General features: G+C 36.3%; 2 protein-coding genes and 1 non-coding gene across 3 annotated transcripts; all 3 read left to right on the top strand.

The window, feature by feature from the left end:
- Positions 1 to 1,253: 1,253 nt before the first annotated feature.
- On the top strand, positions 1,254 to 9,794 carry LOC132601906 (uncharacterized). The gene is made up of 4 exons (XM_060314956.1): positions 1,254 to 1,431; positions 3,859 to 5,822; positions 8,704 to 9,577; positions 9,752 to 9,794. The coding sequence occupies exons 2-4, from the start codon at positions 3,896 to 3,898 to the stop codon at positions 9,792 to 9,794; spliced, it is 2,844 nt and encodes a 947-aa protein (XP_060170939.1). The 5' UTR covers positions 1,254 to 1,431; positions 3,859 to 3,895.
- On the top strand, positions 7,048 to 7,139 carry LOC132604719 (small nucleolar RNA SNORD24). Its single transcript, XR_009568822.1, has one exon. It is a non-coding gene; the product is annotated as a small nucleolar RNA SNORD24 (small nucleolar RNA).
- A 9,947-nt stretch (positions 9,795 to 19,741) lies between the features above and the next one.
- LOC132604229 (uncharacterized) lies at positions 19,742 to 27,511 on the top strand. The gene is made up of 6 exons (XM_060317641.1): positions 19,742 to 20,141; positions 22,919 to 23,187; positions 23,327 to 23,419; positions 23,505 to 23,576; positions 23,677 to 23,793; positions 26,158 to 27,511. The coding sequence occupies exons 1-6, from the start codon at positions 19,841 to 19,843 to the stop codon at positions 27,277 to 27,279; spliced, it is 1,974 nt and encodes a 657-aa protein (XP_060173624.1). The 5' UTR covers positions 19,742 to 19,840; the 3' UTR covers positions 27,280 to 27,511.
- The last annotated feature ends 417 nt before the right edge of the window (positions 27,512 to 27,928 follow it).

The raw sequence follows: 27,928 nt of genomic DNA, 5'->3' as shown, positions 1-27,928 counted from the left end.
AAACCCTGTGGGAAAAAGCCTCAATGAAGGAAAAAGAGTACACATATCTAGTAATACGCTTTGAGAGCTGCCTCATTAAAAACCTTACCAAGAAAACCCAATGGGACAAAACTTGGTTAAGGAAAAAAGAGTACAACGCGTATTTCACTCCCCCTGACGAAGACCAAGATTCAGATGTCGGAGTCTTCGCATTCCAATCTTGAATATCATCTTCTCAAGAGTTGAAGTTGGCAAAGATTTGGTGAACAAATCTGCAGGATTGTCACTTGAACGGATTTGTTGCGCATCAATATCACCATTCTTCTGGAGATCATGTGTGAAAAATAACTTTGGTGAAATGTGCTTCGTTCTATCTCCTTTTATGAAACCTCCTTTTAATTGAGATATGCATGCAGCATTATCTTCATATAATACTGTGGGTATTTTTGTATCACACTTCAAGCCACATCTTTCTAGGATGAAATGTATCACTGATCTCAACCACACACATTCTCTACTTGCTTCATGAATAGCGATTATCTCAGCATGATTTGAAGAAGTAGCAACAATGGACTGCTTTGTCGATCTCCATGATATAGCAGTACCTCCGTATGTAAACAGATAGCCTGTTTGAGATCGAGCTTTATGTGGATCAGATAAATAACCTGCATCTGCATAACCAACAAGATTTGTACTACCTTTGTTAGTATAAAACAGACCCATATCACTAGTTCCTTTCAGATATCGCAATATATGCTTAATCCCGTTCTAATGCCTCCGTGTAGGAGAAGAGCTATATATCTTGGTAGCAATTTAACAGAAAACGCTATGTCAGGTCTTGTAGCATTAGCAAGATACATAAGTACACCTATTGCACTAAGATATGGTACTTCAGAACCAAGTTGTAACACCCCAAAATTTTCTTTTTTGAAAGTAACACCTCAAATTTTTTTAGAAGAAAAAAAAATAATATTTTTTTTTAGTTATGTTTCGGGTGATCTGACTTCGGGAGGTCGTAACCCCATCCGAATTTGGGAATTTGGGAAAACTCATAAAATGAAAGTTGTAGATAATTGAAATACCTTTTCAACCATATATTATGGGCTTATAGGTGACATCTGGATAAAGAGTTATGGACGTTTTAATGCAGGAAGGTCAAGCTGGACAGCAAAAATTCGGCCCAACCCAATTCCAAGTCGGGTCAGGCCCAACCCCTTAGCCCATTAAGGGATAATTTCAGCTCCCTTCTTCATTTCCAGAACAAGAATTTCCAGAACCTCCTAGAGAAAGAGAGAGAAGAGAGTAGAGAGAAAAAAACCAAGATTTGACCAAAATCGGAGCCCCGAATTCCGAAGCTCGTGAAGAGAAAAGTGTTGTACGTTGCATTGCCTTCATTTTGAGCCAAAAATCAGCTAAGAAGGAGAGTGGTGACTTGGTTGCTGCATACTTAAGGTAAGATTGAGGTCCCCTTTTCATTGTTAACAAGTTTGTTTAGAGATTTAACGGATTAGAACGGATGAAATAGCGTTATAAACTTGTTTGTTGCCTTATTGCAATTTATGGATTGGGGGGCTGTTTTGTTGGATTTAGATGGGTGGAATTAATGGAGTTATGATGTATAATAATTGTTGATGTTGTTATTGATGTTGTTGATAAGTTGTTGTTCTTGAATTTGAAAGAATAAAGTGTATGAAGATATTGTATACAAACCCGTTTTTGGATTGGGACTGTTGTTAGTGTTGTTAGCATAACTCCTTGTATACAGCTCCGTTTTGAGTGATTCAAGATGTTCTGGAAAGATATTTCATAGACCTAAAACTTTCATCAAGTCTGTAAAACCCAGTTTTGCCTTTAGCTACCCGAAAAGGGGTGATGAAGTGCAGGGGGAGGTGCTGTCCAGATTTCTGTTTTGAACATTCTACATGGACTGCTGTTAGTATTTTGAGCATATCTTTTTGTACAAAATTTCTGTAGGGGTGATTCGAATTTCTATGAGACCCTAAGACATATATCTACAACTTTCATTGAGGACACAAAGTCCAGTTTTTCCATTTACCCCTTCGAAACTGAGCAACAATACAAGGCAGTAGCGCTGTCCAGAATTTCTGTTTTGATAGTTTGGCCTGATTTTCGTTGATTTCGTGTTTAGTTGTGATGTGCTGGGACTTTTGAACTTAAGTAGATATTTATTTGTGTATTTAAGGTATATATGCTCTTGTACAAGCTAAGAGGAATTATTTGACGAAGTGGACTTTGATTGGTCTATGGCGTAGATGATTTGAACTCCTCGAGTTGTGGTAGAACTTGTTGTGTGGTAAAACGCCAAGGTTTGTGTATAAACTTGAACTTAAAATATCTTTATTTTTCTGGAATTTTGAAGTATCTTGATGAGTTATTTCTTTACTCTTCATCTTATATTATTGTATGGTTATTGTCTCAAGTATTGCAAGACTTTTGCTAAATCGCCCACTTGTACGAATTGCTTGATCATTTTGCATTCTTGTTGGGACTTTGTCCTTATTGTTATGGTGACTAGTCATCGATATTGGCATGCCCCTCGATTCGGATCTTGCCCATCTTGACTTTGGATTTACATTTCGTCTTGACGATGGATTTTCATCCATTTTCGAGTACGAGTGGAAAGCCACTTTCAACACGGTTCTTGATTCTCTTGATATTGGGTGACGACCCTTCTTGATATGGGCTTCGGTCCTTCTTGATTTCGGGGCTTCGGCCCGTCTTGATATTAATTGTGCTTGGTGTGATGGCATGACGTACATATTGGGCGAAATTGGTTATTTGACAAATTCTCTTGAATTGAATTATAAGCTTTCTTGATACTTGAGCCTTAGAATATTAGTATTGATATTTTGAAACTCTTCAAGGTTTGTATTCGATACTTTGATATACTTGTTCACTTGGGCTTATTGTTACCTTATTGAGCCACATACGGCGAATAAGGGAATTGGAGAAATTAATGGCTCCAAGCCCAAAGTTTATACACCACTAAGCTTCATGCTTAGCGATAGTTGTTTTCTATCGTAGGTAATGCGCGAGATGAGGTATGAAGATGGCCAATTGGAGTAGACTTTTTGGGAGCCCTTGTGAAGATCACATCTGCATATGCATCTAGTTTTTGTAAATTTTTGGGGACTTGTACATGATACATGTGTGGCACTTACGTATGAAATTTTGAAGGCTTGTGGAAAACAAGACCATGTGCTTGTAACTTAAACTTGATGACTGGTTTTGCTATTTTAGGGTGTGTTTTTTTTTAACCCAAGTCATGCCATATACTGAATTTGTATTTTGTCTTGTAATTATGTACAAAGGATGATAATAGTTTTGTGAAAATCACTAGTTTGAGTTTTGTGCATATTATGGACCCGTAATCGTGTTGATTTGAAAATAAAATTTCAAAACGAAGCTTCTTAAATGTGTTGACTATTTGAGAAGGGAATTACCATTTTAAAATGATACTCTGCTATTGTATTTCATCTAAGAAATTTTTCGGAGTGCGCAATGAAAAATAATAATAATATAAAAAAAAATGCCGTACTTCCAAATTTTTCCGCATGGGCCTTTTCCGCTATTAAATATATTTGTGAATATCTTTTGGCATAAGTTCCTTCTAAACGGTGTAAGTGAAAAATTAGCTTTTGTTCGTAATAGTGTCCTCCCAAAGGGGGGTGCTACAAGTGTTGGTATCAGAGCCAGGTTTGTGATTCTAGGACTTTTATCAGAGCCAGGTTTGTGATTCTAGGACTTTTGTTGTGATTTGTTGGTATACTGTTCCTTTTTGTCACATGTTTTTTTTAGTATATAGCGCATATGCATCATGTACATGTCCCTAATGCAATGTGATCTTCCCTTATGTAGGAATCAAGTCGTGGCATCTTCTACTTCTAATAGACTTATGGAAGCCGCTCGTGAGAGTTTAAATAACTCCAATGCCCAACCTGACCTACAAGAAGGGGTTGGAGAACATTTTGCTGATTCTAATCCTCCTAGTGCAAGTGGATCTGAAGCGGGAAATAATCAGGGTACAAGAGTTGGGCCACACCCTCAGATGAGTCATAATGCTCCTGCTGTTAATCCCCCTTTTCAACAAATGACTGATTTCTTTCGTCACATGGCTAGAAGAATGCCTGCCTCTGATGAAATGAACTTTGAGAAAATGAGAAAAATGGGTGGAGTTGAGTTTGAAGGCACTGTTGACCCTACAGATGCCGAGCAGTGGTTGGAACGGATTGAAAGAGTTTTTGAGCAATTAGAGTGTTCAGACGCTGCTAAATTTAAGTATGCTGTCTCATTGTTACAAAAAGATGCCTACGATTGGTGGGTAAGTGTACCGAATGCCAGGGCAAAACCCCCTGTTCTTACTTGGAATGATTTTGTGAAAGAATTTCATATGAAGTATGTCCCACCTGCTTATCATGATGCAAAGAAAAAGGAGTTCTTGAATTTAGAGCAAGGGAGTATGTCTATTGCTGAATATCAGCAGAAGTTTCTCAGGCTATCTCGTTATGCCGGTGGTATTATTAATAACGAAAAAGATAAGTGCAGGCGATTCGAAGACGGTTCGAATGATTCTATCAGAAAATCTGTGGCGGTCCTACAACATGAAAACTTTTATAAATTAGTTTCAGCTGCTCTCACTTGGGAAAGGGTCGACAAGGAACAAGCTAGTAGAAATGAACACAAGTTCAGGAAAGCTGATGCAGATTCAGGAGGTCCATCAAAAAAAGGAAGGTTTGACAGTTCCAAAGCTAATACTGTTCGCAAGTTAGCCCAACATAAGCAAAATAGATCAAGTTCCTCTACTGCTAGCACTCTAAGCTATGGCCAAGGCAAGACTCGTATACCCACTTGTGCACAATGTGGAAAGAATCACTTTGGTACTTGTAGGAGAGCTTCTGGTGCTTGTTTTAATTGTGGGAGCTTCGATCATAAAGTGAAGGATTGTCCTAATCCTAACCCCACTTCTTCTCCGCGTATGGAAGGCTCGGTTCAAAAACCTATTACCACTCCCTCTCAAGGGAATAGAGGTGCAAGATCTAGAAACACACAAGTAACAGGTGCAGGTGGAGCCAACCAAGCTAGTGGGTCAAGAGCTACAGCACGAGCTTATGCGATGAGACAGAGGGATGACCAAGATGGAGCAGATGTGGTTGTTGGTAAAATTCACTTCTTCGGCTTATGTGTTGTTACATTATTTGATCCTGGTTATACACATTCCTATGTTTGCTCATCATTGGCTTTTCCTGAAAATGTGAAATCTGTGAGACTCGATTGTGGTGTGCTTGTCCAAAGTCCTTTGGGTCAACAAGTTATTTGCAATCAAATCTATCGAGGTTGTCCCTTGGTGATTCAAGATCTAGTCTTCCCTGCTGATTTGATTGAAATGCCTTTCCAAGACTATGATGTCATTATCGGTATGGATTGGCTTTATAAATACCATGCGGTAGTTGATTGTAGGTCGAAGCATGTGACCTTTAGAGCTCCTTCACTTTCACACATCATTATTCAAGGTGAAAGATCATTGACATCTAATATTATCTCCGCGGTTGTGGCAAGGAAGATGATCAGACAGGGTTGCGAAGCTTATCTTGCTCATATATTTGATACACACCTAGAAAGTCCAAGCCTTAAGGATATACCAGTGGTGTGTGAATTTCCTGATGTCTTCCCTGAAAATCTTCCTGGATTGCCCCCAGAAAGGGAGGTTGAATTTCCTATAGAGGTTGTTCCTGGAACTACTCCTATTTCTATAACGCCTTATCGAATGGCTCCAGCAGAATTAAAGGAGTTGAAGAATCAATTGCAAGAAATTCTTGAGAAAGGTTTCATTCGCCCGAGTGTTTCTCCCTGGGGAGCTCCTGTTCTATTTGTGAAAAAGAAAGATGGGACTCTTAGGCTTTGTATTGATTACCGGCAACTGAACAAGGTAACAATTAAGAATAAATACCCACTGCCTAGGATTGATGATTTATTTGACCAGTTAAAAGGTGCTAGTTTGTTCTCAAAAATTGACTTGAGGTCTGGGTATTACCAACTGCGGGTAAGGGAACAATGTTGACACTCAATTTTGGCTCATCCTTCTTAAAATTAACGTTTCTGCACAAAATAGCACAAAATACAACTTTTACATATTTTTCACATTTTTAATACGATTTATTGATACTTATCCTTATTTATGCAAATATTATGATTTTTTTTATCAATTTATCGTCATTTGAATTAATTTAAATAATTATTACTTTTTCAGAGTCATTTGTACAGGCACAGCATAATAGGGCAATTATATCTTAATAAATAATTATTTTTTATTTCTATACAGCACATTATAAAAATCAATCACATTTTTTCTAATTGTATATTAATACTCGTATTTTTATATGTATATTAGTTATATTTTAATACTGTCGATCAATATATAAAAATCGAAATAGTTTATCACATACAAAACTAATTCAGCGATATTTAATTTATCTTGCGCAAATTAGCATGATTACATCGCATTACTCCGTAAAATGGGAAGACATATTCCTAAATCTTAGACTTGTCTCCCACTCTTTCCCCCCTCCCATTTTTTTCCAGATTTTATTCCTCTCCCTTTTCTCTGCAGGGCCCCATGTGTTTTCTAACTTTTGACTTTCTCCCATTCTTTCCCCCTAAAAACTCTCTCTCTTCATTATTACACACACACACACTAAATATTTGACAGATTTCATTTTCTCTCCCAAGAAACCTAAGCATTTTCCCTCCTCTCATTTTTTTTTTCTTCACCCACTGCCCTCCACAAATCGCCGCCGCCCATCACCACGCCGGAGCTCGGAGCTCCGGCGAACCCCAACTTCACCTCCAACCAGCAGCCACCACGCCACCAAACCACTAACCCACTGCCCCACAACTTCATCTTCCACCATCTTCTCCGGTGACGAGCTCGCCGGAGTTCTAGACCAACACCACCAGCCCTTTGCTCCCTCCGTTCTCATCACCAAAAGCCTCCACTACGACACACCCTTATGCCCTCATTTTTTTTCTTCGTCACAGGCCCAACGCCACCACCAGTGATGTAAGGATATATTTGCTACTCTTGATGGGACTTTATCAAATTTCTATCTAATGATTATTTATCCACCAAGATCTCTGAGGCCTTATTTTTAAATTGTTTTCTTTTTAAAATATAAGGTTATATTGTTAGTGTGGCCCCATTTATGGGGCAAGTGCTTTCAAATTCTGACGAATTTTTGCCCAAGAAATAGTTAGTACTTATAAGTAAATATGATACATGCTTCGTCTCTTTCAATTTAGGTGTTTTAAATGTATACTATATCAAGTATCTTTTTTTTTATTTTGAACAGATTTAATAAGAAATTAGGACTCTAATCCGTAAAATGGTTAATGTAAAAGCTACATAGATAGTAAATAGTTCATTCTAATTTTTTTTTATTCGCATATTACTCATGAGTTACAAGGGAATTGATTACACTCTAAGTTCTAGTGTGAAAATTACAAATACTTGCCTTGATTCTTGTATCCTATACTCTTAATTTAGTACTACAACAGTAACATATCAACATAGTACACTCTTTACCTAGTATTATATGAATAATTATGAATAATTATGCTCTGCATCAGAATCCGACAAACACTTAAAAGAGTGTCTTTGTACTGCAGCTACAATTAATCGAATAGTTATTGGCCGATGAAGAAATTTCCGTCGATTTCCAAGGCCTTCCATGTACAAAGACGGGTTTTTATTTTAAGTTTATTCATTATTTCTTTAATTCATCCGATAGTTATTTATTTTCTTACTAACATTTTTATTAAGTCTCACGCAGGTATCCGGAGTTACTTTTTGAAGATGGCACTCAAAAGAAGTTCAAATAGCTTCTTAAATTCTTTGTTTATATTTTCTTTTACATTCTTAAATTATGCAAGCATAAAATATAGTGAAACTTTACTTTTTAGGGTGTAGGTTGGTTGTATTTATTTATGATCTGCTTAGGTGATTTAAATTTTATGTGTTTTAGACAAATTAATTTTAGGCAGTTGTTATTTTTGTAGCTAATATTCTTATAGTTATCATGTTTCGCTAGAGTTTTAATTCAATAGCTTAGCACACTTAAGTGAATAAATAGGGTGATTTGCCTCAATATTTAGGCTTTAGAATGTACTCTCATAATTAATTGATCAGACGTACATACTTAACTAGTTAAATTAGTTAACTCACTTCGAGTGCAAAATAATTTCATGTCCATTTTCTTTTTATACCTTTGTCACATACCCAAGTTTCTAAGTTGCACATAACCTTTTTTAAAAAAAATAATTATTATATCACATATGTAAAAAATACATATTGCACGATTATTTATGTGAATAGTCATATTAGTTATTCTTTAGTCTAAATTCTACTAATTTTTGTAAGTAATAATCAAACCTTTTACACGTCCCTCGAATAGTTAAATTGGTCCGGCCGGGAACCACATTTGTGGATTCTGAAGGATGCCTAACACCTTCCCTTCGGAATAATTTGAACCCTTACCTAGAATCTCACTTATTTTCGTAGACCATGTTAAGCTGCATATATTAATAATTTATAGGTACCCTAGTATACCTTAAATGCTAGGTGGCGACTCTGTACATAATTAATTATTTCAGAGCTCCATAAGTTGTGCTTTGTTTAGCCTTTGGTAAAAATGGGGTGCAACAAACAAGACGTCCCTAAAACTGCCTTTAGGACTCGATATGGCCATTATGAATTTTTGGTGATGCCATTCGGGTTGACGAATTCTCCTGCGGCATTTATGGACCTGATGAATCGCGTGTTTAAGCCTTATCTTGATCAATTTGTGGTGGTCTTTATAGATGATATCTTGATATATTCCAAGATTAGTAAAGACCACAGAAAGCACCTTCGAATTGTTTTGCAAACTTTGCAAGAGAAAAATCTTTATGCTAAGCTTTCCAAATGTGAATTTTGGCTTAGTGAGGTGGCTTTTCTGGGACATATTGTGTCGGCGGAAGGTGTGAAGGTGGATCCTAGTAAGATTCAAGCTATTGTCGAATGGAAACCACCTAAAAGTCCAACTGAAGTAAGGAGTTTCTTGGGCTTAGCGGGATACTATAGAAGGTTTGTCAAAGGCTTCTCCATTATAGCCTCTCCTTTGACTAAACTCTTGAGAAAGGATGTCAAGTTTGTGTGGGATGACAAATGCCAGGAGAGTTTTGAAAAGCTCAAATCTTTATTGACACAAGCTCCTATACTTACTCTACCAACGGAAGGAAAAAAATATGTGATATATAGTGATGCTTCTCATCATGGTTTGGGTTGTGTCCTGATGCAAGAAGGGAAAGTGGTTGCGTATGCCTCCCAAAAATTGAAACCACATGAATTGAACTATCCTACTCATGACCTTGAGCTCGCTGCCATAGTGTTTGCTTTGAAAATTTGGAAGCATTATTTATATGGTGAAAAGTGTCACATATTTACTGATCACAAGAGTTTGAAGTACTTGGGTACACAAAAAGAGTTGAATTTGAGACAACGTAGATGGCTTGAACTCATTAAAGATTATGACTGCACGATGAGGTATCGAAATGTTATAGCATCCATAACTGGTGAATACGTTTCTTCATAGTCGACGCTGGGTCTTTGAGAGGATCCTTGTGCAACAAGGCGTGCTTTGTATCACACAATTTCATTTCTCTCATTTTCTTTTCCGTACAAAGACCCATTTGTGGCAAACTGGCTTTACACCATTAGGCGTTTGGACTACAAGTCCAAAAACCTCACATTTAGCAAGTGAATTCAATTCTGATTGAATTGTTTCTTGCCATTTTGGCCAATCATATCTTCGTCGACATTCTTCGACAGATTGAGGTTCCTGATCCTCACTGCCTTTCATAATATTTAGTGCAACATTATATGAAAAAATACTATTCACCACAATTTTTGAACGATTCAAATTGACCTTATCACCAATAAAACTTAATGATAGTTCTTTACTCACATGGAGTCTCGGGCTTGCTGATTTCTTCAGGAATATCGGGATTAATCAGATCTTGAATCTCTTCATGAGATCCTTTCATAGTGTCATTTTGATCATTGTTTGTATTTCTTTTTCTAGGATTTTTATCCTTGGAGCCCAATGCCCTACCACGCTTCAGGCGTGGATGAGATTCAGAGGCTATGACACTAGTAGATTGTCCCTTTGGAACATCAATTTGAATAGGAACATTCTCTGCAGGGATATGCGACTTAGTTATTCTTTTCAAATCAGTAAATCCGTCTGGTATTTGATTTGCTATTTTCTGCAAGTGGATGATCTTCTGGATCTCCTGCTCACATATAGGGGCATGTGGATCAAAATGAGATAGTGATGAAACTTTCCACGCAATTTCTCTTTTGGTTTCTTCTTTTTTCTCTCCCCCTAATTGTGGGAAATTTGTTTCATCAAATCGACAATCTGCAAATCGTGCAGTGAATAAATCTCCCGTTAATGGTTCAAGGTAGTGAATAATAGAGAGTGATTCAAACCCAACATATATTCCTAACCTTCTTTGGGGGCCCATCTTAGTGCGTTGTGGTGGTGCTACTGGCACATACACAGCACAACCAAATATTCGGAGATGAGCAATATTTGGTTCATGACCAAATACTAATTGTGACGGGGAGTATTTATTATAATGAGTTGGTCTGAGGCGAATAAGGGATGCTGTATGTAAGATAGCATGACCCTAAACGGTAGTAGGAAACCATGTTTTCATAAGTAATGGTCTTGCTATCAATTGCAAACGCTTAATAAATGACTCGGCAAGGCCATTTTGGGTATGAACATGAGCTACAGGATGTTCAACCTTTATCCTAACTGATAAACAATAATCATCAAAAGCTTGGGATGTAAATTCTCCAGCATTATCAAGACGTATAGCCTTAATAGGATAATCTGGGAACTTGTGCCCTTAAGCGTATTATTTGTGCTAATAATTTCGCAAACGCCAGGTTGCGAGACGATATGAGGCATACATGAGACCACCTCGAAGACGCATATATTAGAACCATAAAATATCTGAATGACCCACAAGATGGGTGAATAGGTCCACATATATCCCCATGTATACGCTCTAGAAAAGCAGGGGATTCAACGTCAACTTTCATTGGTGATGGCCTGGTTATCAATTTGCCCTGATGACAAGCGACACATGAAAATTCACTGCTTTCAAGAATCTCCAGGTTCTTAAGTGGATGCCCATTTGAATTTTCAATAATTTTTCTCATCATTATTGATCCAGGATGGCCCATTCGATCATGCCAAAACACAAAAGTTCCTGAATCGTTAAACTTCTGGTTTACGATTGAGTGCACTTCAATTGTACTAATTTCTGCATAGTACAGGCCAGAAGACAAAGTTGGTAATTTCTCCAAAACATATTTCTGGCCGGAGACATTCTTTGTAATAATAAGATATTCATCATTTGTTTCATTTAATGTCTCGACGTGATACCCATTACGGCGGATATCTTTGAAACTCAACAAGTTTCTTGGGGATCTAGAAGAGAATAATGCATCTTCTATAACAAGTTTCGTCCCCTTAGGTAGAAATATAGTAGCTCTTCCGGAGCCTTCAATTAATTTCGAATTTCCAGAAATTGTACTAACATTTCCCCTTTTCTTAAGCAAGTGAGAAAAGTATTTCTCATCTTTGAATATGGCATGCGTTGTCCCACTATCAATCACACAAATATCTTCATGATTGGTCATTGATCCAAATAATATTTGAGGATTTTCCATTTATTCTTCAAAACGAAAGAATAGACAAAGTAAACATCGAAGTAGATATTATGATTAGACAAAGCATTACATACGCTTTATTACATATATTACTATTAAACAAAGCATTACACACACTCCATTTACATAACTATGGAAACATAACCACATTAGCTAATACAAACGACATGTATGAAATATCTAAGTTATTACAGATCCATCACCGATTAGATGTTCTATTTTCCCTTCAGGTTGTTCAAAGAAATCTGCCACATCTAGATGCATGAGTTCAACATTATCTTCATAAATGAAATTTGCTTCGGCATTCTTTTCAGCCTTTTTGAGGGAGGCTTAATACAACTCAACTAGGTGCTTTGGCGTACGACAGGTACGTGACCAGTGCCCCTTTCCTCCACATCGGAAGCATTTATTTTCTGAATTTTTCTTTTGCACAGCTTCATGCTTTTCATCCTTCCTTTTACACTGCTAGTGGTGAAGGGTATTATTTGGTGCAAGATGAGAATCATGATTAAAATTCCTTCCTTGACCACGACCATGACCACGACTGGGGCCACGACCTCTTCCACGCCTAGAATGGCGAAAATTTGCCTTATTCACTTCAGGGAATGGGGCAGTACCAATGGGTCGGCTTTCATGATTTTTCATTAATAATTCATTATGTTGTTCAGCAACTAAAAGATGTGCAATGAGTTCACAATATTTCTTGAACTTCATCTCTCAGTATTGCTGCTGCAGGAGCATACTCGAGGCAGGAAAAGTGGAGAATGTTTTCTCCAGTATATCATGATCAGTGATATTTTCACCACATAATTTCAACTGAGAAATAATTTTAAACATGGCAGAATTATATGCCTTAACAGATTTAAAATCTTGTAGCCTTAAATGGAGCCAATCAAAACGTGTTTGTCGAAGTATGACTATCTCAGGTGATCATATCTATCTCTCAGATCATTCCACAGCGTAAGAGGATCTTTAACCGTGAGATATTCCATTTTCAAATTCTCATCAAGATGATGGCGGAGGAATATCATTGCCTTGGCACGGTCTTGGTTTGATGCCTCATTTTTATCTTTGATGGTGTCTGCCAGACCCATCGCATTAAGGTGAATCTCGGTATCAAGAATCCAAGACATATAGCTGCCGGATATATCTAAGGCTACAAATTCACGTTTAGTAAGATTTTCCATTAGTAAAGGGAAAAAGAAAGTCAATACCTTCGAGGCTTTTAAAGTATTTGCTCGAGATAACAGAGTCTCGTGCTGATAACGTGTTATAAAATAAAAACTATAAAGTAAATACACGGAAGAAATATATAGAGGGAGATAAGATTGTATTCCTCCTCTTTCAATTCTACATATGACCACTATTTATAAGGAAGACTATATGCTTAATGGCTAAGTCATTTAAGATAACAGCCAATGGATCATGTACTCTTGGTGGCTAAGTAACTTAATGGACAAACATACTCATAACATATTACTCATTCTTTAATTATTCCCAAGTAAGTATCATTTTTAAGGTGTACATATGCGTCATGAATCAAATATGATTTCAGCATATACTAATACAAGTATCAACATCCATCATTTATTAGCATGGTTTTGCTTTGTATATCCTTTTGTTCTGGAATTATAATAGGTCATTAATCTATATATAATATAAAGCTAGGAATTAGAGAAGTGATGTGGCACCTCTTTTTGGCCAAGAATCATATTTAATCTTTTTTCTCATTTTTTTGACATTTTTTCCTTCACTTTTATTATTTATTATTGTACAAATATAAATGTGTCAGTTACTACTCCTCTATTCATTCTTATTCTTTAATGTCTATATTTGAATGTCTCAATATTTACTACTCCACTCATTCATATTCAATATTTTAGTTATTCCTCCCTCCCATTATTCAAGACGTTACAAAAGTAACTACCCCATTAATTAGATTTATTTGGAGCATTATTCCAAATGCCTAATGTGGCGACCCTGGGAGAATAAAACGGCACATGCACTTTCAATTGTAATAAACTCATTGAGGGGTTATGAAGTTGGAAAGAAATGAATTATGGAGGGCTATATATAACTTGTAGTTGTTGGGTCATCACCCATTGCATCCACAAAAATACTCAAGACTCAATAATAAAGAATTGGGGAAAGGAGAAAAACCAAGCATAGGGAGCACATAATTTTTTTGGATGTGCTGCTTGATTATGAGATCATTACTAATCTATTTGTGGTATTTTTATTTTCTGAATATCTTTCTATTTGTGTGTGTGTCTTAATTTACATGTTTTTTATTCATTATTTTTTATCGCGAAGAAGACTGTCACCTAACCATAGATTAATAATTCCAACTATTGTATCTATACAAGTTAAATATTGTTATATGTTTCTACTCCCTGCTAACTTAGGTCAATGTTAGTGGTTCGCTATGATTTGACTTAAACAAGTTTAGCATATAATGACGGTAGAGTTACTTGGCTATGATATTTTGTCGTAGGATCAAGTTTAACAAGCAATTTTAGATGCACGTGTCTTTTAAAGATCATAACAAATACATATTACTTCCCTATAGGTGTATCATATGATTAGGAAAGTTTTTTGCTTGATATTACACATTATAATTCGACAAATGAGGGTTAAATATCTGAAAAAGAACAATAAACCTTGAGAAAACATTTATTTTAAAACATACTGATAGTTATGACTAAAGAATATACTAACAATATAGTTGGTCAAAGAGGCTACCTCCAGCATCATAAATTGATGTCTCTTAGATACGAGACAATACAAACTTTTGTGTATTTTTACTTTTTACTATAGAACACATGTAATTTATAAAGATACAAGTTTGATGATACTTTTATCACCGCGCGAAGCTCGGCCACTTTCACTAGTTTTTTAGAAACTTGAGCATCATTTGTGAGCTAATAGTTTCAATCTTTAACCCACACAAAAAAGACTAATTGATGCAACAAACATGTGAAAGCATCATTGAATCTCAGACCGTAGCTATTTTTGGACTTTTAATTTGTTATTTATGACTGGATTTGGGAAAGGGAATTTGGCACAGTGTATGGTACATAAAATTGGCACATGGTAGCCAAGTTTTAAGAATGTTACACAAAATGGCCCTTTTCCACGTTTTGGGTCAAAAACTTTGGCAGATATGACCCATAAAGTCCTGAGTAAAAATTGGGATTTTGTACCTTATCGCTCCTAGAAGTTTTAGTTTTGTATACGGTACTTCCGTTCTCTCTCCTAGACTCCCTCTAACTTCTTCCCCTAATTCTCTCCACTAGAACTCCATTAGAACAGTAATATGTTTTAATATTTTCCATTAGAGGGTTATTTATAGTTGGGTTTGTTGTTTTTAGAAGGTAATTGATTTTTTAAATGTATATGTGTATTTTATTGCAGCTTTATTTTGGATACATCTATTGTATTCACATGTTGGTTTGTTGATTGAGATGTATACACTTAATGTATACACATGTTGTTTTTTATTTTCAACTTGGTTTTGTATACATCTATTGTTATTTGTATACATATATTTTATACACTTGTTGGTTTGTTGAATGAATTGTACACACCTAATGTATACATATATTGGTTTTCTTAAAGATTGGTTGTGTATACATCTGCAAGATTGTTGAATGCAGTTGATTTTTTATTTTTATTTTAGTCAGGTTTGCATAGACATATAATATACACCTTCGGATTTGTATACATATGATAGTGTACACATGTATATCCCAACAAATTTGATTACATATAGATTAGAGAATAAAGGGATTTAATATAGTGGCAGGAGCAACTCTCCTTATTTAGGAGAATTGAAAGTGGTTACTATTCTTTAGGTCTTTAGGTATACATGTTTAAAAAGAGTTAAAGAATATTTGCATCCCTATAATTAAGCCCCTTCTTTTCTTAATTGGCTACTTAGTGCCAATTTTTTAAGGCTTTGGATATGCTAAACATTTTGGGTTAAATATTTCCTAATATTATGTAGTACTTGTATCAAGATGTCAATTCCCCTTTGGGAAATGGGTAATTGACTAATTGGGTTGTGGAGAGGCAAGTCTGTAGGGTTGTATTTCGTATTAGGTCAAAGTGGATAATTGGGCTATAAATGGGTTAAGGTCCTTATCGTAATAACATGAGAATTACTCCTCTGTTCCAAAAATAAGTGTCGTCTAAGGTTGGGGGAAGATAATCAATGTCATTTATATAACTTGTTTTCCTACTCCTACTTGTTTTCCTACTCCTGTCATGATGACTATCGTTTTTTTGATTCTTAGAGAACTTATTTTCCTACAAAAAATAATTTAGCCAATTAAATATAGTTGAAAATATTTTCTGTCATATCAGACACACCATATATATGTGTATGATTTTTGTAATATAAATCGTGCAGGGGGGGGGGGGGGGGGTGAATTCTACTCCTTTTCAATTTTCTCACTTAAGTCGACTAGATAGGTAGGTAGTCGAGGAAATGAAACAAAAATACGCAGGCTATAGAAACAGTAAGTAAATTGCAATAATGTAAATGACACACAATGTTTAATACTCGTTGAGATCCAACGCGGATCTTAGTCCAGTCCATTCAGATTACAATAGTGTTTCTCTTTTAGCTTTTTGCGACCTTGATCACCACAACTTCTGTGTAATCTCTAATTACCACTTCAATATTCAATTATCTTTCTATGATTTATACAAGGCCTTTCCAAGTATGATCTCGCCCTCTCTTCTTTTATGTGAATAAAGTAAATCTATTAGTGTGAAATATAGTGATTTGAACAAGAGTAAGAAAGAGACTTTGTTTGTTGGTTAGACTTGAATATTTATATGCGGGAGGACTAGCCGATGAGAGGACTAGGGCTTGACTAATTTGAACAGAGATAGCAACTCAAATGTTTTGATCAATGAGAAGAGAATTCATTAGCTCATTATTCAGTACGAATCGGTGAAATGACCAAATCCATAAACATTATTCAACATGCTATAGAAGGAATTCCAAGAGGACCTTACGAAAATTTAGAAATCCAATTGAATAAATATGATTAACGGATCTATGGATGAAGATAGAAAGTTGATTTTTAATCGTAACTAAATCTTCAATTTCTTATTTGTAAAGAAATTTCAAGGTAAGAATCCTTAATTAATTGATCCTTTTCAAGAATAAGGGCGAAGCTTTAATGATTTGTTCTTGTTACTGTTGTTGTCTGCTTTGAGAATCTCGCACCATTGAATATGGGTATGAGATCTTCTATGATCTTCTTTTTTTCATTTGGTACTGAATCGACTATTCTTTTCATATGTGCATGCTCTGCTGCTGTTTTTCTAGGGTTTGATTCTTGATGGACTGCAAATCTTCTTTCCTTTACGTGAGTTGTGCAATATTTGATTCCTTCATTTCTTCTCAAATCTTTTGAGATATTCGATTTTTCCTTCCTTGCCTGTGCTGCGTAATTGTTGTTAGTTTCAGACATCTTTTGGTACTCCCTTAGTCAATTGAGATCTTCAATTTGCTTCTTTTCCCTTTGTGTCTTAATCACTTAAGATTTACTGATTGAGAACCTTCACGTTTTTTTTTTGTGTGTGTGTGGCTACGACAGTAATTAACTAGTGAGAGCTGTCATCGTTAAAGGTGAGCCCTGACGTATTCAACTGAATCATTATATCTGCATAAGATCTCTATAATATAGGATTTATTAAACGTTTGATTTTATTATATACTAAGTATATCTATAATTGATAGCATATCTGGCCAAGCTTATTAAATCAGCTTTTTTTGAAAAGTGTTTTTTTGAAAAGCACTTTTGAGCAGTAATTAATGCTTTATCAAGCTTTTAAAAGTGTTTCTAAGTGTATTTTCTCAAAAGTGCTTTTGGGAAAAAATTACTTTTGTTTTAGCTTATGAAAAACAGCTTATGCTACTCTCCAGAAACATTTATTTTCGCTCAAAAGCTTGGCTAAACATCTCACTTTTTTAAAAAAATAAACACTTTTGGCCTCCCAAAAGCTTGACCAAACAGGCAATGAGTCTTATTACTGGAATTTTTAATGTAATTCACCCGTCGCAAAATAAAAACAAAAATACGAGGTGCTTAAAAAATTTCAGAAAGAAAAGTGAAGATAAAAAAAAAAAAAAATCTACTACCCTAACGAAGATTGTAATCTTCCTGATTCTCATAGAACTTGTTTCCTATAAATAATAATTTAATTAATTAATATAGTTGAAAATATTTTGTGCCATATCAGACACACCATATATGAGGCGCTTAAAAAATTTCAGAAAGAAAAGTGAAGATAAAAAAAAAAATCTACTACCCTAACGAAGATTGTAATCTTCCTGATTCTCATAAAACTTGTTTTCCTATAAATAATAATTTAATTAATTAATATAGTTGAAAATATTTTGTGCCATATCAGACACACCATATACATGGATATATATGATTTCCGTGATATAGACTGTGTGTTTGATTTAAAATCAGATGTGGATATTTAACAGAATCCTTATATTCGTATAGGATTTTATAGTATAAGAAAATACGATTTGGATAATACCTTTCCTTACGACACAAGATTGTTCTGAACGTGACAAATTTTCTAACGTTGATCCCATAGAGCGGTAGCGAAAGAGACAATAAAAGGATAAAAAATTATTCACTTTATGGTTGTCGCCGCTTCTATCTCTAACGCTTTGAATATCGGTGTATGGTTGCTACTTTCTTAAAGTAAATGTTTAATTTTAAAATATATAAATTACTCCATATCTTTAATTGAGTTTTATTAAAGAAATATTTACCTAATTTACCTGTCGTCAGAAACAAAAGTACGAGGTGATTTGGAATTTCGGAAACCAGAAAAAAGGGAGTCGTGTGGCACCTGTGCTTCACACCCCCATCGCACGCCTATGCTCGTGTGGCACCTGTGCGTCGCACTGGTGGCACACAATAATCGACACCATTTATAGAACTTGTTTTTCCTACTTCTATGCCGCTGACTATCATTTTCCAAACTCATTTTTCTATAAAAAATAACTTAGCCAATAAAATATGGTTCAAAATATTTTCCGCCATTACAAACACACCATATATATGGATAGAATTTTCGTAATATAGATTATGTGTTTTGATTTTAAAAACAACAGTGTATCGTTATATTTGTGTAGGATTTTTATAGTACAAGAAAATATGATTTAGATAATACCTTTTCTTACGACACAAGATTGTTCTGAACGCGACAAATTCCCTAACGTTGGCTCCCACGAAGCGGTAGCGAAAGAGACGACAAACGGATAAGAATTCTCCAGTTTATGACTGCCGCCGCCTCTATCTCCGGCACTCTAAATATCAGTGTATGATTGTCATTTTCTCAATGTAAATGTTTAATTCTAAATCATACAAAGTGTAGTATATCTTTAAAATGTTGTATATCTTTAAAATTGAGTCTTATTATAGAAACATTTAACACCACCAACGAACGTGGTGCCGCCGAAGGAACTGCTACTTCCTTAATCCAAGCTTTCCGTTCAAGCTCTGAGCATGAAAAAATCGTAATAGAAAGCGCTTTCCTCCAAATGAGCTTTACGGGTGGTTTTAGGCCCCGTTTGTCCATAGAAACAAAAAAAAAAAATTCACTTTTTTGGAAATTTTAGAGTTGGAGTTGTGTTTGGCCATAGTTTTTGAAATTGTAGTTTTTGGTGAAATGAAATTGTAAAAAAGTAGAAAAGTGAAAAATTTTAAAAAATATTTTTTTTGAGTTTTTGGAATTCCAGAATACAACTTGAAGTTATATTCGAAATTCTTATGGCCAAAGGCTGAAAAGTGAATAATTCTTATCGCCAAACGCCTACTTAGAATTTCGGAAATTAAAAAAGGGCAAAAAAAAAAAAAAAAAAAACAAAATATCTAGTATCCATGGGTCAATTCCTATAAATACCGCTGTTGACCCCCAATTCCCCATCTCTCTCTACTTCTCTACTTCTCCAATTAGGGTTTCCCAAACCCTATCGCCTCTCTCTCTCCTTTTTTCCCCTAAATCTGAAACCTTTCAACAATGGCGGAAGAAGCACAATACGAAGCTGCTAACAACAAGAGGAAGTACGAAGTTGATCAAACGACGCCGTCACCAGTACCACGTAGACCTACTGGATTTTCAGCACCGATCTCTTCGTTATCTCCACCTCCTGATGTTGCTGCTGCTACGTATAATAATGTTCCGCCGCCCATGGATGATTTTCAGTTGGCTAAACAGAAAGCGCAAGAGATTGCTGCTAGGTTGTTGAATAGTGCTGAAGCTAAGAAACCTAGAGTTGATAATAACGGTTCTGGTGCTGGTGGATTTGATTCATACGAACGTAAGGATTATCAACTTTACGTGGTTGTTGTTGTTGTTGTGTTTGCGTAGTTTTTGTGCCCTGTTTGGATGTTTTCATGAAAAACTGTGTTTTTTTACTGAGCAGAAGACAAATTTGAGATTTTTTTTTTAAAATATAGTAATAATCAAAATAAATAAGAGTTGTGTTAGTTTTAAGTGCAAAATTGAGCCTGTTTGGATGTTTCGTTTTGGAATAGTGCTGAAGCTAAGAAACCTAGGGTTGATAATAACGGTGCTGGTGCTGGTGGATTTGATTCAAACGAACGTAAGGATTATCAAATTTATGTGGTGGTTGTTGTTGTTGTGTTTGCGTAGTTTTTGTGCCCTGTTTGGTTGTTTTCATGAAAAACTGTGTTTTTTTACTGAGCAGAACACAAATTTGAGATTTTTTTTTTTTTTAAAATATAGTAATAATCAAAATAAATAAGAGTTCTGTTAGTTTTAAGTGCAAAATTGAGCCTGTTTGGATGTTTCGTTTTGAATAGTGCTGAAGCTAAGAAACCTAGGGTTGATAATAACGGTTCTGTTGGGTTTTGAGCTTTCTGGTGTTTTGATGTTGTTGATTTTGTGTTTTTGGAGTTGTTGTGCCCTGTTTGGATGTTTCATTTTGTGTTTGTGAAGTTTGTGTGCTCTGTTTGGATGTTTCATGTTGTGTTTGTGGAGTTTTTTGTGCCCTGTTAGGATTTTTTTTTCATGAAAACCTGTGTTTTTTTAACTGAGCAGAAGACAAATTTGAGAAAAATTTAAAGAAATTATTTTAAAATTATTATAATAATAAATAAAATTAATAAGAGTTCTGTTAGTTTTAAGTGCAAAATTGAGCCATAAAGAGTAGAAAGCGCAAGAGATAGCGGCTAGGTTGTTGAATAGTGCTGAAGCTAATAAACCTAGAGTTCATAATAGCAGTTCTGGTGCTGGTGGATTTGATTCTTATGAACGTAAGGGTTATTTTGTCAATTTTGATGCTATTGATTTTGTGTTTGCCTAGTTTACGTGCCGCGCTTGATTTAACTATTGTCATATGTCCGTTCCAAATTAGTGTTTATAATTGGCTACCAGTGATGTGATTAGTTGATAAAGTAGTAGGGTTTTAGCTTTCACTTCCTGGTTTAGTGTATATTTTCACTTGATTAGTGATGGAGCTAAGAAACTAAGAGTTGACTGGTTGATTCGATTCCTATGAACGTAAGGTTATGAGCTTTCCAGTGTTTTTGCTGTTGTTGATTTTGTGTTTGTGTAGTTTGTGTGACCTATTAGTATGTTTTGATATTATAGAAAGATGTTTTCGTAAAAAAATGTATGTTCTTACTGAAATTCTGTTCCATTCAGTTACGAGGGTTAAAATTGCCCTCTTAGGATGTTTTTGACATGAAAGAGTTGTTTTCATACAAAAATGTATTTTCTTACCGAAATTGTTTCTTGTTAAAGGAATATACTGCACCAAAAGGAGAAATTGAATAGTGCTGAAGCTTAGAAACCTAGGATTGATTGATAATAACGGTGCTGGTGCTGGTGGATTTGATTCTTATGAACATAAGGGTCTTTTTGTTGATTTTGTTGCTATTGATTATGTGTTGGCCTAGTTTATGTGCTGTAGATGTTTTTTATTATTGAAATTACTTTGCTGCTTGTTGTACTATTATCTTATGTCTATACCATTTTAGTGTTTATAACAGTTAATTACCTTAAATTGAGCAGGGGTCAAAACTGTTAATTACCACTGCATATTATCATTGTACTATTATTGAATAGTGCTGAAACTAAGAAACCTAGAGTTCATAATAACGGTGAACGTAGAGGTATTTTTGTCAATTTTGCTGCTATTGATTTTGTGTTTGTCTAGTTTATTTGTCGAAAATTTTCAGGAAAAGGTGTTTTTATTACTGAAATTACTTTACTGCTTATTGTACTATTATCATATGTCTACCAGATTAGAGTTTATAATTGGCTACCACTGATGTGATTAGTTGACAAGGTATTAGGGTTTAGGTTTTATTTTCACAGAATCTTGTAGAGTTGTTAGATGTTGTGCTTTCCTATGAACGCAAGGTTTTTTTTTTGTGTCAATTTTGCTGCTATTGATTATGTGTTTGCCTAGTTGACTTGTGGTTTTTTTCAGGAAATTATGAAATTATGTTTTTTGTTACTGAAATTACTGTGCTGTTTTTTGTACTACTAGCATATATCTGTACCAAATTGGCGTTTATAATTGGCTACCATTGATGTGATCAGTAGGATTGTAGCTTTCACTTCCTGGTTTAGTGTATATTTTCACTATAATAGCATGTCTGGTCTATTATAAGATCTTGTAGAGTTTTTACATGTGTGCTCTCGTGGTTTGTGTGCTCTCTTAGGATGTTTCATAGAAAGTGTATTTTCTTACTGAATTTTTTTTTCATTTGGTTTCCGTGAGAGAATATACTGCACTAAAAGGAGAAACTGAGTTCAGTTTTCACATATATCCTTATACCCTGTACTGCCTGTTGTAGGATTGTCTTATGCCCTAAATAATGTTTATATTTGCTAACGACTGATGTGATTGGTTGCGATTGCTTGTCGAAGTATTAGGGTTTTAGCTTTCACCTCTTGGTTTTAGTGTACATACAGAGTATGATTTGATTAACATTGGCTACCACTGATTTGATTGGCAAGTTTTTCACCCCCTGGTTGTAGCGTATATTTTCACTATGATAGCGTTTCATGACTATTATAGTATCTTGTAGAGTTGTTAGATGTTTTGTGTTTTCTTGAATGCAGACAAGCCCATTGTTACTCCTCCGATGACAAGTTCATTTGGTTATCCGGGGCAAAGCAAGAAGATTGAAATACCAAATGGCAGAGTTGGTGTGATTATTGGCAAAGGTGGGGAGACCATCAAGTATCTTCAACTCCAGTCTGGAGCCAAGATTCAGGTTACTAGAGACATGGATGCTGATCCTAATTCTCCAAATAGAGCAGTTGAACTCATGGGTACTCCAGACCAAATAGCTAAGGCTGAGCAGTTAATTACTGAGGTTCTTTCTGAGGTACTGCTCTTTTCCTTACAATACCTAATAGAGTGTCAACTCCAGTAATTCTTTTGTTGAATCATATCCATGCTCATCCTTTCAACCATTAGTTCTTCTGTTTTCAGTTTATTACTTGTACGATATGTGTTTGAAACAGGCCGATTCAGGTGGTTCTGGTCTAGTTTCTCGGAGATTGCCTGGACAGCAATCCGGAGGAGAACAATTTTCGATGAAAGTCCCTAATAACAAGGTCAGTGAGGTTTAGTGCTGTAGTTTGTTTGTCTTGCGGTCTGCTTTTATAGTATTTGTCTCATGTCTATTGATGTGTGTTTTAGGTTGGTCTTGTTATTGGTAAAGGAGGTGAAACCATAAAAAATATGCAAGCAAGAACTGGAGCACGTATTCAGGTAACTTCAAACTATCTTTTTTCCCAAATAATTTGCATTGAAAAGCAATTATTCCTGGAGATTTTAATTCATCTTTCTTATATTTCCTATCTTGTCACAGGTGATCCCCTTGCACTTGCCTCCAGGTGATACATCACAAGAGAGGACCGTACAAATTGATGGGTCAAGTGAACAGATTGAGGCTGCAAAGCAGCTGGTGTATGAAGTGATTAGTGAGGTATGGGTAATTGGATTAACTCATCAGTTTTTATTCTTTCCTGCTTATTATTGTGAGAAACAATGGGCAGCCTTCAAATTTTAGAAGTGTTTATATGTGTATATTATTTGCTGATGTGGATTTGTAGTTTGTTACTGTGTATGTGTATGTTGCATTGTTGTGGAAGACTGTACTCCATCTCTTTATTCCGTAAGAGCTTCTTTTGTAGTTCTTTTGATGCTGAATGCTCTAAATTTCCTCTCTTAGCATCTTGAAGAGGCAATAATTTTTTCAGCAGTGGTGGAATTTCCCAACACATCAAAATTACTGTTTGCTTCTGTTGCTAGAGCATCATGAATGACCAATTTAGTAATAATATATCCAATTTTATCAAGATGGTCATAATCTATATCTAAAAGTTTACCTGATAAAAAAATTATATATCTAGAAGTTTCATGTATGCATATTGTTGTCAATTGCCTATATATCCTTCCTTGCCTCGCTGGAAATCGTAGTGTTTGCAGATATCATTTTGCCAGTCCCCTCTTTGGTCTACAGCTTCAGTTAATGGGAATTGTAGTTCGATTCCAATGATCCCTGGATGAAGGAGATTCGCACTTGCTGTGCTTCATTTTTTGGAAGGAAGTACTCTTATTCCTATTCAACATATGCTTTCTAGTTGCGATAGGTCGTTTAGAGTATGTTGTTCCACTCTGAAATATAGCTCCATACATTATGGATGAATAGTTTGTTATCCAAAGAATATATCTGTAGTGTGACAGGGCACCTACCTATGCCTACATTTTCTCCCATCGGTTTCTTTTTATTAGTTGGAAGTTGCTGGAGCAAGAGATGTTTTTCCTACCCGAAGGCAATGCCAGGTTTAAGATGGCTTATCAAAATGTTTAGTCATGCCTCAATGTCTATTGATCTATATTACATTGGACTTTAGATGTTTTGATTTTTTGTGAGGCGCAGGTTTTGGAGAAGTCTTTTCGTTGAAGGTAACTAAGTCTGTCTAAAAATTTCCCTAATATTGAGGATATAATATAATCTGAGATGTGCAATAACTCGTGGTTTGAGCTCTTAGTTAATATCAGGAGACAACATATAACTGTGCTGGTTAATTTTGTATATGATCACTGATATTATTATTGGAAAATTTGTAGGCTTAGTATGGTATTGGACAATGGTGACACCAACATGGAACCATTTAGTGTTGGTGTTCCCTCAGCATTGTTCTGGTATGGTCTCCAACCTGATTATTGATAACTAATGTCATATTCTGAGAGTAAATGAGAGTCTGCTTCTGTTAGGGCGCAAGGGAGTAAACTAAGTTTTTTTTTTTGAGATTATCATTATATCTTTTGGCTGTCAAGCTTGGGTATTATATGAATTCATCACATATAAGTGTTTCAAGGAATGGTGTTTTGTGTTATATATCTACTGGTGATGGCGGAATTCAACCAGAGGACAACTTTATTGTGCCTTTGGAGTTTCTGGTGCTTTATTTGGTTATATTTTGAAGAAATTTCATCACTGCCGCTAGTATCTGAATTTTTTGCTTTATCCATAGGCCTTTTAGTGTTATGGCTATAAAGATCAAAGTTCCCCTGAGAAAATCAGCTGTGTGTTCACCTCTTGATTGCTAGCGGTACTGCTAGGTGTGTTGCCCTTCAAGTACGATGTGGCATGTAGGAGTCTGTTTTCTGGTAGTGTTGCTAATGACATCAATTGTCACTCCTTGTGGTTTTCTTTGTTTTCGGGTACCACCGATTTCCACCTTCCTGGTTATGTGTGAACCCAATTCAAAGCTGAGGGTTCGTATTGGAACCGCAAGATGTGCTGCTGTTGCTGCTTTGTGAACACATCATATTTATTCTTGATATTGAAGTTTGGCTTGTCTAATATGCATGTTATTGTAGACTGTTATTAAAATTCACTGGGTATATTAATTTGTATACATATAAAAATTTGATTACTCTGCTGATGACAAAATGAACCGACTACTACGTCATCTTTACTATTGGCAAGTCGCCTGGGCTAGTAGTGCTTCCTTGGTCCATCTGATTGTGCCATCTTAAGAGTTATTTTGCCTACATATAGAATGTGTATATTTTTTGCTCTTTGCTTTGGTATCCTTCACTTCACATAGGGTGAGCACGGGCATCTGCCAGGAGTTTGTACCTACCAACCAGTAAGTCTTACATCTATCTTGACGCGTACCTGATATCAGTTGTTATATGTTGCTGGTTTTTGCTACTGTTTTATCTGCTATGTTTATGCTACCCGGGTGTGGCTCACTCTGCCTTGGTAATGTGAATTATTTTATTGTACTTGGATTAATCATATTCTTGGTTAATTTAGATATCAATTCTTGTGCAGAATCGCAGAAATCAAGGGATGACCGGAGGATACCAGCAACAAGGTTATCAGGCCCGACCTCCTACAAGCTGGGCTCCTCCTGGTGCCCCAATGCAACAACCTGGTTATGGATATGTTCAGCCTGGCGCATACCCAGGTTCAGCCCCCCAATATAATGCGTCGCAGCCACCTTACTCTGGATATCCTCCTCAAGCTGCGTCTGCTGGATATGCCTCTGGCTGGGATCAGGGTACTGCTCAAAATCAACAATCTCAGGCAGGTGGCTATGATTACTACAACCAACAGGCCCCACAACAGCAGCAGCAAACTGCTGGAGGTCCAGCCGCTTCGACTGATACTAGTGCCTATGGTTACAACCAGCAATCTGCCACGGGTTACAGCCAAGGACAAGCTTATTCCCAGGAAGGCTATGGGGGATATCATGCACCTGCTGCTCAATCTGGTGGTTACCAGGGTTCTGGTTATGAGCAGCAACAAGGTTATAGCTCAGCCGCTGGCTATGGGAGTGCTGCAAACCCAACATCAGAGGGCCAGAATTCGTCCTATGGTACACAAAGTGATGGCAGTCAAGCACCTCCACCAGTTCAGTCATCAGTTACGGGCCAACAAGGATATCATTCTGGCCAGCAGCCCAGTCCTAATCCTAGTTACCCATCTCAAGGCTCTGCTGCAGGATATGGGGTGCTCCCTACTTCTCAAGGTGGGTATGGTACGCCGCCAGCTGGCAGTTATGCTGCTGGTTATGGGGCCCCTCAGGCTCAAAAGCCTCCTAGTCAGCCAGGTTATGGTCAACCACAGCAGTCTCCTAGCGCACAAGCTGGTTACGCCCAGCCTCCCCCAGCTCAGCCTGGGTATCCACAGCCAGCTGCTCAATCAGGTTATGCTCAGGCTGATCCTAGCACTCAGCGACCTCCCGCTTCTGCATATGGTGCTCCACCAGCTCAGCCAGGTTATGGTGCCCAAGGTTATGGGGCTCCACCTAGTTATGCCCAGCAGCCACCACCGTACAACAGTGCCTACGGTGGTTACGCCCAGCCTCCAGCATATGCTTCTGAAGCAGCTCCGGCATCGCAGTCTGTTCCTCCTAGTGGTGGGGTTGCGAAAGCATCACCTCAGAGTTAATATCAGTTTTTTGGAATGGTTTAATGGATCATTTTAAGGAATTTCATATTTTTGTTGCTTAGGTATCTTTAGGTCTTGTAGTATATCAAGGCAGTGTTTTAAACTTCTGTTTGTTTTGGACCGTATGTCTGGGTTGCATGTTGTTTTCTTTGTTATATTTGCAATTGGTTGAACATATAAAGGCAGTGTATTAAACTTAGTTTGTTTTGGACCGTATGTCTGGGCTGCGCAATGTTTTCCTCCTTGTATTTTCAATTGGTTGGACATATTATCAAAGTTAACATGTGTGCATGCTATTCGAGTTTCTTTTAAAGTACTTAAAAAACCTTTTGACGAGTACCAGCACACCTTCAAAAGCATTGGATGCAATACAATGCAATGTTTCACGTTTTAAATATTGTTTTTACAGGTTCGATTTTCCCAGCCTATGTGTTCAACAGAGCGACTAATTATGGATGAAATAAATGTTTCTTCTTTTAGCCATTTTCTAAATTATCGAGAATTGGAGGTGTCTGCTTCAATGGGTTTTAGTTTTTTAACGAAAGATAGGCTGAATATTCTAATTTTGAGCATTTTAGATATAATGCAAGATTACGAGAAAAAGCAAGTGATGCTGAAAACGCATAGGTATTTTCAAGTGGAAGTAGAG

The sequence above is a fragment of the Lycium barbarum genome, chromosome 7, assembly GCF_019175385.1.
Source record: "Lycium barbarum isolate Lr01 chromosome 7, ASM1917538v2, whole genome shotgun sequence".
In the NCBI taxonomy this organism is placed as follows: Eukaryota; Viridiplantae; Streptophyta; class Magnoliopsida; order Solanales; family Solanaceae; genus Lycium; species Lycium barbarum.
Note: the sequence above shows the minus strand (reverse complement) of the source record. Positions and strands in the feature narration are given on the sequence as shown.